The sequence below is a fragment of the Heterodontus francisci genome, chromosome 3, assembly GCF_036365525.1.
Source record: "Heterodontus francisci isolate sHetFra1 chromosome 3, sHetFra1.hap1, whole genome shotgun sequence".
NCBI lineage: Eukaryota > Metazoa > Chordata > Chondrichthyes > Heterodontiformes > Heterodontidae > Heterodontus > Heterodontus francisci.
In genome coordinates, this window is record NC_090373.1 from 194,060,789 (window position 1) to 194,073,186 (window position 12,398).

The following is a 12,398-nucleotide window of genomic DNA, read 5'->3' on the forward strand; positions in this document are numbered from 1 at the left end:
CTCACTATTCCAGGATCACCCTGGAAAGCAAAGATAACCCCCCGGCTTTTTTTCTCAAAGGCAAACTGTCTTTGTAAACCTGTCTCCTCTGTCTCCTCCACCCTCACCTCTAACAATAAGTGCAAGGAGCTTATGGACTTCTTTGTCACTAAAATCAAGACCTTTCAATCAGCTGCCTCTGCCAAATCCCTCCATTCCACTAGCCCACTGGGCCAAACCTCCTCTAAAGTTCCCTTCTGCCCTAGTCCTGAACTCAATTCTTTCTCTAGTTTCTCTCCTATCTCCCCTCATGTCCTCTCTGAGTTCATCTTGTCCATGATTCCACCCCCCTGCCCTTTTGACCCTACTTCCACTAAACAGCTGACTGCCCAACTTTCCCTCCTGGCCCTAGGTTAACTGATATTGTTAATGGGTTCTCTCTCTTCAGGTGTTATCCCTCTCTCCTTTACCTCTGCCATCACCACCAACCCTTGACCCCACTGTCATTGCATCCTCACTTTTCTTTCCAAATTCCATGAACGTGTTGTTGCTTCCCAAATCCCTGCTCATCTTTCTGGAGCTCCATGTTTGAATCCCTCCAATCAGGTTTCCGCCCATGTCACAGTTCGAAATGGCTCTTATCAAAGTCACAAATGACACCCTATGTGACTGTGACAAATGTAAGCTATTTCTCCTTGTCTTTCTCGACCTGTCTGCAGCCTTTGACATGGTTCCCCACACCATCTTCCTCCAATGCCTCCCACTGTCATCCAGCTGGCTGGGACTGCTTTCACCTGGTTCTATGCTTATCAGTCTAATCATAACAAGAGTATCACTTGCAATGGCTCCTCTTCCTGCTTCCGCACCGTTACCTCTGGTATCCCCCAAGGACACCTCTGGTGTCCCCCAATGGCTCCCTCCTATTTCTCATATATGCTGTCGCTCGGCAACATCATTTGAAAGCGCAGAGTTTTCACATGTATGCTGACGACACCCAGCTCTACCTCACCACCACCTCTCTCGACTCCTCCGCTGTTGCTAAATTATCAGACTGCTATTCGACATCCAGTACTGGAACAGCAGAAATTTTCTCCAATTAAACATTGGGAAGACTGAAGCCATTGTTTTTGGTCCCTACTCAAAACTCTGTTCCCTAGCTACCAACTCCATCCTTCTCCCTGGCAACATTTTGAGATTAAGCCAGTCTGTTTACAACCTTGGTGTCATATTTGACCATGAGATGAGCTTTCGACTACACATTTGCTTCATCACTAAGACCTCCTATTTCTACTTCCGTAGCAGCGCTTGACTTTGCAACAGCCTCAGCTTATCTGCTGCTAAAACCCTCATTCGTGCCTTTTTTATCTCTGGACTTGTTCCAACGCACTCCTGGCTGGTCTCCCATATTCTACCCTCCAGAAACTCAGGTCATCCAAAACTCTGCTGCCCATGTCTTAACCTGTACCAAGTTCCTATCACTTATCACCCCTGTGCTCGCTGGCCTGCATTGGCTCACGGCCAGGCAACTTCTTGATTTTAAAATTCTCATCCTAGTTTTCAAATTCCTCCATGGCGTCTCCCCTCCCTATCTCTGTAATCTCCTGCAACCCCACAATCCACCGATATATCAGCGCTGCTCTAATTCCAGCCTCATGAGCCTCCCCAGTTTTAATCGCTTCACCATTGTTGGCTGTTCCTTTAGCTGCCTAGGCCCTAAGCTCTGGAATTCCCTCCCTAAATCTCTCCATCTTTCCACCTTGCTTTCCTCCTTTTGGGAGCCTCCTTCAAACCTTTTGACCAAGCTTTTGGCCATCTGACCTAATACCTCCTGTTATGTTTTATAATGTCTCTGTGAAGTGCCTTCGGACATTTTATTATATTAAAGGTGCTATATAAATATAAGTTGTTTTCTTTCCTTTTATTCTACCCTGACTAAAGTGACTAGGGCTGACACAGTTACATCTGAAAAATTAACTGGTCTTTTCTCTTTTCCAGGTGCCGATGGAACTGCTGTTTAATTGCAGCATTTTCTGATTTTGTTTCAGATTTCTAGTTATAGCACTTATTATTATTGGTACCAGTTCAATGTATTTCTTAGTGTTTCTGGCCAAATACTTGTGGATCACATAGTTCCATCCCATAATAGAAAGTGGCCAAAGTGGTAGGTGGGGCATTCACTGTTAGAAGAGAAACTCTGAGAATTGATATATGGATTATTTCTATGTATTTCAGCAGAACTTTTCCATCCACGTCACCGGGATGAAGCCCCAGGAAGATGCCAACCTTGAATCCCGCATCGATCCGAAACCTGGAAGCTTGGAAGCATTTCTGACACCTGCTGTGAGTTAACTCCAAAAGTTAAGTGACCAGTGTTGCATGACGCAATCATAGAATGAACCAATCAGACAGGTTTTCTTGAGTTTAAACAAGAAAGATGTAAGTTTATTAACCTAAACCAGTTAAAATTACTAAAATACATGAGGCATCCATGTTCACCTTCTATGAGAGGCACACGCACACACAAACAGATACAAAGGGGAAAAGAGAGTTGGGAGGTTGAAGTAAAGTCTGTAATAAATGGAATTCAAATACTGAGTTTCAGTGTCTTTAGCTGAAGTTAAAATCTTGAAGTCCTTGCTGGGTCACGTGCACAATTTGGGCTTGTTTCTCTGGTTCCGGAAGGCAGGAGAGAGGCTTTATCCATCCTCCTTGTTGTTGCCTCTAAGGATCTGAAGTCTTGAGGCTTAGTAACTGCCATCGAGGTTTCTCTGGGACTTGGCTGGAAAGAGAGGTAGGAGAGAGAGATGTTCCTTCCTTGGTGTTCAGTTACTGTCTTCTTTCAAAAGGACAATTCACAAAACCTCAGAGTTACACAGGTATGTATATCATGTGACCACATCTTTGTTTGAAACAGACGTTTCTGGAAGGTTTTTTGAAATTCAAAGTTCTTCTCTCAAGCTGTGCAAACATACTTGGTGGGCGGCGGGGTGGCTCTTTCAAAGTCAATGGGTATCAATGGCTGTTGATGACCAATCTTGACAAAACCATTCTACTTAATTGAATTAGAGAGCACCCCCATTGTTCTGGCTAGACTGGGCAATCACTTCAGTCCGCCAGCTGGCCTTTGGCTTCTCATATGCAAATTGTGCGTGGCCATCCTTAGCTGTTCTGTTTTCCTTTTTAAAAGTTATTTGTGATAATGTCCAGTGAAAGGTCTCAGGCAAACTTTCATATGACAAAATTAATATTTTTCCATTTGGCATGTGGGTCTTCTGTTACACAAGCTTAAGTTCGTCACATTGCGAACCCAACTGATAATCTTAAATTGGTGGTTAGTGTAAGATTGTTCAGTAAGTGCTGTCCAATCACTGAATCACATCTAACATGTGTTCTGAATTTTGCAAGAACATCTGGTTGAGTACAGTCAGTACTCTGCTTATTGCGAACAGGCAAAGGGATGTGCTGTTTCATATGATCCGCTAGTCACAGAATCACAGAAGTCGTGTCTGCACTGGCTTTCCGGAAGGGCAATTCTCCCCGTAGCCCTGCACATTCTTCCTTTTCAGATAACATTCCAATTCCCTCTTGAATGCCTGGATTTAACCGGCCTCCACCAAATGCTCAGGTAGCTCATTCCAGATCCCAACCACTCGTTCCGTGAAAAATTTTTTCCTCATGTCGCCATTGCTTCTTTTGCCAGTTACCCCAAATCTGTGCCCTCTTGTTCTTGATTCTTCCACCAATTGGAACAGTTTTTCCCTATCTACTCTGTCCAGACGCCTCATGATTTTGAGCACATCTATCAAATCTCCTCTCGACCTTCTCTTCTACAGGCCTCAACAAGCTTGATACAGGAAGGATGTTTCCGCTATCCAGGGGGGGGTCTAGAACCAGGGGACACAGTCTCAGAATAATAGGTAGGCTATTTAGGACTGAGATGAGAAGTTTCTTCACGCAGAGGGTAGTGAATCTGTGGAATTCGCTACCGCAGAGGGCTGTGGAGGCTTAGTCACTGAGTATTTTCAAGTCAGAGAGCGATAGATTTCTACATATTAAATATATCAGGGGATATGAGGAAAATGGCTTTGAGGTAGAAGATCAGCCATGATCTAGTTGAATGGCAGAGCAGGCTTGAGGGGCCGAATGGCCTACTCATGCTCCTATTTCTTATGCTCCAAGGAAAACAGCCCCAACCTCTCCAATCCATTCTCGTAACTGAAGTTCCTCATCCCTGGAACCATTGTCATGATTTTTTGCTGCACTCTAACGCTTTCACATCTTTCCTAAAGTGTGATGCCCAGAACAGGACACAATACTCCAGTTGATGCCGAACCAGTGTTCGATACAAGTTTAACATACCTTCCTTGCTTTTGTACTCTATGCCCTTATTAATGAAGCCTAGGATTCTGATTCTGTATGCTCTATTAACCGCTCTTTCAACCTATCCTGCCACCTCCAATGGTTTATCATATCCTCTCAGGTCCCTCTGTTCTTGCACCCCCTTTAGAATTGCACCCTTTATTTTATGCTGTCTTCTGCATTATTCCTACCAAAATGAATCACTTCACACTTCTCTGCATTAAATTTCATCTGCCACTTGTCTGCCCATTCCACCAACCTGTCTAAGTCCTTTTGAAGTTCTACACTATCCTCCTCACAATGCTTCCAAGTTTTGTATCATCCACAAATTTTGAAATTGTGCCCGTACACCAAGCTCCAGGTCATTAATATATATCAGGAACAGCAAGCACCCCAACACTGACCCCTGCGGAACTCCACTACAAACCTTCTTCCAGTCTGAAAAACATTCAATAACCACTACTGTCTGTTTCCTGTCACTCAGCCAATTTCATATCCATGTTGCTATTGTTCCTATTATTCCATGAACTATAACTTTTCTGACAAGTCTGTTGTGCGTCACTTTATCAAATGTGTTTTGAGGTCCATGTACACCACATCAACAGCATTACCCTGATCACCCTTCTCTTACCTCATCAAAAAACTCCAGCAAGTTAGTTAAACACAATTTTCCCTTCACAAATCCGTGCTGACTTTCCCTAATTAACCTGCATTTGTCCAAGTGACTGTTAATTTTGTCCCAAATTATTCTTTCTGGAGGTTAAACTGACTTATCTTTACACCCGTTTTCAAACAAGGGTGTAACATTTGCAATTGTGCAGTCCTCAGGCACCAGCCCTGAATCTAAGGAAGACTGGAAAATTATGGCCAATGTTATGACTGAGGCTGGAGGAGTGCACTTCTCCACGCGCCACAACATATATTTAAAGGTTTTACCCAGTTACCGATACGGCCAATTATATAGTTTATCTATTTTAGTTTTAGAATAAAATCCACCAACCAAGTTTCTTTAATGAACAACAAAATTATTAATTTATTATATAACAAGACTTTTTCATAAAGATGCAAAGCTTAACAACACCAGGTTGAAATATGAATGTTCCCTTTGTTACGACCGAGGCAGGAAGAGTGCACTGTTAATTCAGTCCGTCTTCTCCACCGGTCACATGTCAATAAATTTTTCCACTAATCGAAACAGCCACTTAGATACTCTATTTGTCCCCAGAATAAAGCACATCAACCAGGTTTCTTTAACAAACAACATTATCCATTTATTATAAACCAATAGTTTAAGTAAATATATACGCGGATTGAGATAGTAAAGCCTTGTATTTTTATCCTAGCCCTCAGGCACAAGCACAATAATCCAAAAAACTGGTTAACCAGAAAAAAAGGATTTTTGTTTACAGCTGTTACAAATAAGTATAAGGAAAAAAAAACTTATACTGAATATGGAAGTCCTTTGTTTTGGTGAGGTGTCCCAAAGTCGAATAGTTGGCTGCCACTAGGAATCTTTCCAGGCGAGGTTGATGAACATAAAAACAAGAAATGCTGGAAATACTCAGCAGGTCTGGCAGCATCTGTGGAGAGAGAAGCAGTGTTAATGTTTCAGGTCAGTGACCCTTTTTCAGAACTGGTTGATGAACAGTCTGTTTTGGGTAGTTGTTCAAAGAAATTCAACTGCAGAAGGCTTCACATAGGTTTTACAGCAGGTGTGCAGCAACAAAGGTGTCAGTTCTCACACACATTTGATGTAAAGTCCTTTTAAAGATGCAAGGTTTCTGCAAGCATTCAGGATGCCTTCAAAACTACAGGAGGCAAGAGTACCACTTCATAAAAACCTGTTTAGAATCATAGAAAAAGTACAGCACAGAAGGAGGCCATTCAGCCCATCGTGTCCACCCCGGCCTAATAAACTAGCCTCACCTTCCAGCACCTGGTCATAGCCCTGCAGGTTACAGCACTTCAGGTACATATCCAGTACCTTTTAAAAGAATTGAGGGTTTCTGCCTCCACCACCATTCCTGGCAGTGAATTCCAGACACCCACCACCCTCTGGGTGTAAAGGTTTCCCCTCATGTCCCCCTAATCCTTCTACCAATCACCTTAAATCTGTGCCCCCTGGTAACTGACCTCCCCACTAGGGGTAACAGGTCCTTCCTGTCCACTATCTAGGCCTCTCATAATTTTGTACTCCTCAATCACATCACCCCTCAGCCTCCTCAGTTCCAGGGAAAACAACCCTAGCCTATCCAATCTTTCTTCATAGCTTCAACCTTCAAGCCCTGGTAACATTCTTGTAAATCTTCTCTGTACTCTCTCCAGACCAATTATGTCCTTTCTGTAATCTGGTGACCAGAAGTGCATGCAATACTCCAGCTGTGGCCTAACCAGCATTTTATACAGTTCCAGCATCACATCCCTGCTTTTGTATTCTATACCTTGACCAATAAAGAAAAGCATTCCATATGCCTTCTTCACCACTCTATCCACCTGCCCTACCACATTTGGGGACCTGTGGACATGCACTCCAGGGACTCTCACTTCTTCTACCCCTCTCAATATCCTCCCGTTTATTGTGTATTCCCTCGCTTTAGTTGCCCTCCCCAAATGCATTACCTCGCACTTCTCTGGATTGAATTCCATTTGCCACTTTTCCACCCACTCAATGAAACCATTGATATCATTCTGGAATTCAGGGCTTCCTCCTCATTATTAATTACACGGCCAATTTTTATGTCATCAGCAAATTTCCCAATTATGCCTCCCACATTTAAGTCCAAATCATTAATATATACCACAAACAGCAAGGGACCCAACACTGAGCCCTGTGGAATGCCACTGGAAACAGCTTTACATTCACAAAAACATCTTTCGTCTACTACCCTTTGTTTCCTGTCCCTGAGCCAATTCTGGATCCAACCTGCCACAATCCCCTCTATCCCATGGGCTTTCATTTTACTTACCAGTCTGCCATGCGGGATCTTGTTGAATGCCTTACTAAAATCCATGTAAACCACATCCACTGCACTACCCTCATCAATTCTCCTTGTTAATGCCTCAAAAAACTCAATCAAATTAGTAAGACATGACCTTCCCCTAGTAAATCCATGCTGACTATCCCTGATTAATCCATGCTTTCTAAGTGACAGTTTATCCTATCCCTCAGAATAGATTCTAACAATTTACGCACCACCGAGGTCAGACTGACTGGCCTATAATTATTTGGCTTATCCCTTGTACCCTTTTTAAACAATGGTACAACGTTCGCAGACCTCCAATCATCTGGTACCTTGCCTGTATCTAGTGAGGATTTGAAGATGATCCTCAGCGCATCAGTGAGATACTTGCTGCAAAGTTCCCAGCCTCTGACCTGCTCTTGTAGCCACAGCATTTAAGCGGCTGGTCCAGTTCAGTTTCTGGTCAATGGTAATCCCCAGGATGTTGATAGTGGGGGATTTAGCAATGGTAATGCCATTAAATGTCAAGGGGAGATGGTTAGATTCTCTCTTGTTTGAGTTGGTCATTGCCCACCACTTGTGTGGCATGACAGTTACTTGCCACTTATCAGCCCAAGCCTGGATGTTGTCCAGGTGTTGCTGCCAATGGACACGGGCTGCAATCATCAGTGAACATCCTTACTTCTGACCTTATGATGGAGGGAAGGTCTTTGATGAAGCAGCTGAAGAGATGATTTGGGCCTAGGATACGACCCGGAGGAACTCCTGCAGTAATGTCCTGGGACTGAGATCATTGACCTCCAACAACCACAACCATCTTCCTTTATGCTAGGTGTCATGAGTGCTTTAAAAAAAAAATAACTAGGAGGTCTGTGTGCCTTTAAGACTGAAATAAAACTGTGGACAATAACTGCAGAGATTTAGTGTTTGAAATTTGTATCCAAGGAACCTGATGGTTTTATGACTGTCTTATGACTCCTGTGGAAAAACTGTTAGCTTCAGTTCTGCAGTGAAACAGGATAGAGTGAAAGAAGAAATCAGGGGACTGTGAGCAGCTAGAAGTGCTATGCTGGAAACTGGCTAGGAATACAGCCCAGCAAAAACTGTCTTGAAAAAAATAATTCCTGTATCAAAGAGGAAGTGACCCAGAGAAAAGGGGATTTGCTACACTCTACGGAGTAACAGTGCTTTGGAGAAAGAAAGCCTGTGTTTCAGGTGGGGCAGGTTGCTGTTGCCTCTATTCAAGAATTCCTGTTTGAAGAGTGAGTTCTGTAATTGCTGTGCCCTCTGGAGAAGGCTCCTTTGCTGAGTGTAAGTCCTATTGACTTTTGTGTTTTGGAAGTTCCTGAACTCTCAAGTCAGTGTCTACTGTTAGACTGCTACTTTAAAATTTAAATAGACCTGTTGCTATAACCGGTTGCTGAAATATCTGTGTGATGCCTGCTTCAGACGAACTACCTTGAACACCTACCCACAGACTGTTCATTAATTTCACCTGGAGATTTTGATGGCATCTGACTATTCGACTGTGGGACAGTTCACCGATCTGGAAACAACCCACCAGGAGATGCAACCCAGTTAATTTTATTATTCCTAAGAAACTGTTAATCACTATAACCATTTTCCTGGGTTAACCGTTAGTAACTGAATGTTATAAAATCCCTTCATGTCTATAGATTCATCTCATTATCATTGAAAAGTTGGTTTATTAATAAATAATTAATTTTGTTTTTGTTTAAAGAAACCTGGTTTGACGTGCTTTATTCTGAGGGAAATAAAGTGATTAATTTGGCTATTTTTACGGTGGGTGGGAAACTTTATGAATATCCTGTGGAGTGGTAGGATTGCATTAACAGTGCATTATTCCCTCCTCAGTCGTAACATAGGTATGACTCCAACCAGCAGAGAGTTTTCCCGCTAATTCCCATTGACTCCAGTTTTGCTAAAGCTCCTTGATGCCATACTCGGTCAAATGTTGCCTTGATGTCAAGGGCAGTCACTCTCACCTCACCTCTTGAGTTCAGCCCTTTTGTCCATGTTTGAACCAAGGCTGTAATGAGGTCAGGAGCTAAGTGGTCCTGACGGAACCCAAACTGAGCGTCAGTGAGCAGGTTATTGCTGAGTAAGTGCTACTTGATAGCACTGTTGATGACCCCCTCCATCACTTTGCTGATGATAGAGAGTAGGCTGATGGGGCGGTAATTGGCCGGGTTGGATTTGTCCTGCTTTTTGTACACAGGACATACCTGGGCAATTTTGCACATTGCCGGGTAGATGCCAGTGTTGTAGCCAGAAAGTTGTCGGGGCCCATAGCCTTTGCAGTATCCAGTGCCTTCAGCCATTTCTTGATATCATGTGGAGTGAATTGAATTGGCTGAAGACTGTTGTCATTAGCAGATGAAAGCCAACTATAAATTATGATTTTGTGTTCTTGGGTATTATTGTCAATTGCCATTATACACAGCATGTTAAGTTATTTTACTTCTGTGTTCCACTTGTTAAAATGGAGGAGGGAGATCATTTCACCAACAGGAGGTGGGACAGCTACTTGAAGGGGTCCTGTCACATGACCCAGAAGCCACCTTTTTCAGCCTGCCTGGATTTGAAACAGTTTCAACTGAGGGAACAGCTCGTTCAGAAAACACAGCTGCCTTGAAGCTGAATCTCACTTCTGAGGCCTTCCTGCAAGAAGAAAAGAAGCCACAGTCTGCAAAACAGAAAGGAAATCTGTTCTCTGCCAGTTTTCTTTTCGTCAAAAAGGATGACATCAGAAATTAAGCTGCCTCAGCCTCTCTCTGAAAGTGTAAGAAGGAGAAAGCGTAAGAGAAGAGGTTTCCAATGACTCCTACCCGCCCCCCACTCAGCATTTCCAGTCGGTTAACTCCAGTTTTTGGACTTTGTTAATTAAAAAACGGACTCTAGTTTCAACTGAACCCACTGTTAGTTTACAGTTACGCTAGTTTCCATTTAGTAAATGTCCTTACCCTTTTGATGCCTTTACCTTTCCTTGTATGTTTGTGAGTGTGCATTGCATAGTTAACCGCCTCCTGATTTTAAGTGTGTTTGTTAAGAAAACCCTATTGTGTTGATTTAACTTTAACAGTGCTATTGTGGTCCTTTACAAGTCAGGGTTCAAGATAGGAAAATTCAATCACAATCTGCTTATGGACAGGTTGTTGAAAAGAGAAATTGGTTTAAAAAAAAATTAACCTGTTCATAACAACTGGCATTTGTGATGCTGGGGACCTCAGGAGGAGGCCAAAATGGATCATTCTCTTGACAATTCTGGCTGAAGATGGATGCAGATGCTTCAGTCTTTTGCACTTATGTGCTGGGCTCCCCCATCATTGAGTATGGATATGTTTGTGCATCCTCCTCCTCCTTTCTGTTGTTTAATTGTCTACCACCATTCATGACTGGATGGGCAGGACTGCAGACTTACCCCCAACTAACCTAAAACAATATCGAAAACAAAACAAACTCTAGACCACCATTAATCTTAACACGTCACTTCTCTGTAAACAGCTCCCCTAGTCACCAAGGCTCATGCGGTTTACTTAGCTGAAGACACGTTACTTCCAGTAAGGGCTTGTTTTTAAACAAAATCTCAAGTCCTTCCGTGACCTTTCAAAAAAAATGAAGCCCAGCATTAATGGAATCTCTTCAGTCTTTCAAATGAATCCATTTCCACAAATTGTAAACATGAGTTCTCAAAAAATATTAAAAAATGGAAGCACTTTCATAACACCAGTGCCTTCGCAATTTCCACTCTTCCTTCACTCAGTATCCTTGGTTGCATCTCATCCGATCCTAGTGCCTTATCAATTTTAAGTACAGCTGTCCTATCCAATGCCTACTACTTATCAATTTGAAATCCATCAATCTGAATTATCTCCTCTTTCACTATGACCTGCACTGCATTTTCTTCCATGGTAAAGTCAGAGGCAAAGTATTCATTTAATACCTCAGCCAGGTCCTCTGCCTCCATGCATAAATCCCCTTTTTGGTCCCTGATCGGCCCCACTTCTCCTTTTGCCACCTTTTTATTATTAATATGCCTGTAGAAGACTGTCGGATTCCCTTTTATATTCGCTGCCAGTCTCTTTTCATATTCTCTGCTTCTCTTATTTGCTTTTTCACTTCCTCTCTGAATCTTCTATATTCAGCCCTGGTTCTCAGTTGTATGATCCACCTGACATCTGTCATATCCACACTTTTTCTTCTTCATCTTAATCTCTATTTCTTTTGTCATCCCGGGGGCTCTGGATTTGTTTGCCCTACCTTTGCCCATCGTGTGAATTTACCTTGACTGTGCCCGAACTCTCTCATCTGAAAGGCAGCCCATTGTTTAGTTCCTGTTTTGCCTGCCAACCTTTGATTCCAATTTTAAAAAAATTCTTTCTTGGGATGTGGGTGTCACTGGCAAGGCCAACATTTGTTGCCCATCCCTAATTGCCCTTGACCTGAGTGGCTTGCTAGGCCATTTCAGAGGGCAGTTAGGAGTCAACTATTGCTGTAGGTCTGGAGTGACATGTAGGCCAGACCAGGTAAGGACAGCAGATTTCCTTCCCTAAAAGACATTAGTGAACCAGATGAGATTTTACAACAATTGATAGTTTCATGGCACCATTACGGAGACTAGCTTTCAATTCCAAATTTTTAATTAATTGAATTTAAATTCCACCAGCTGCTGTGGTAGGATTTGAACCTGTGTCCCCAAGGCATTAGCCGAAGCCTCTGGATTAGTAGGATGGTGACATTACCACTATGGCACTGTCTCCCCCTTATTTGGGCTACATCCATTCTTACTCTATTATAGTTTGTTTTCCCCCAGTCAATTATTCTTACTCTGGATTGTTCCTTGTCCTTTTCCACAGCAAACCTAAACCTTATGATACAATGATCACTGTCCCCTAATTGTTCCCCCATTGACACTTGATCCAGTTGGCCCATCTTATTCCCAAGAACCAAATTTAGCAGTGCCTCCTTCGTGGTTGGACTGGAAACATACTGCTATAGAAAATTGTCCTGAACACATTCAAGGAACTCTTTCCCCTCTCTACCCTTTCCTCTGTTAGTCTGTTTATTGTGTATCAATTG

General features: G+C 42.8%; 1 protein-coding gene across 1 annotated transcript in view; it reads left to right on the plus strand.

The window, feature by feature from the left end:
* The window catches only part of LOC137367175 (dynein axonemal heavy chain 6-like), a 1,370,791-nt gene that overhangs the window by 82,632 nt on the left and 1,275,761 nt on the right, over positions 1 to 12,398 (plus strand). Inside the window, exon 2 of the mRNA XM_068028611.1 lies at positions 2,215 to 2,319. Within this exon, the coding sequence (XP_067884712.1) occupies positions 2,215 to 2,319 (105 nt within the window). The remainder of the gene's footprint in view (positions 1 to 2,214; positions 2,320 to 12,398) is intronic.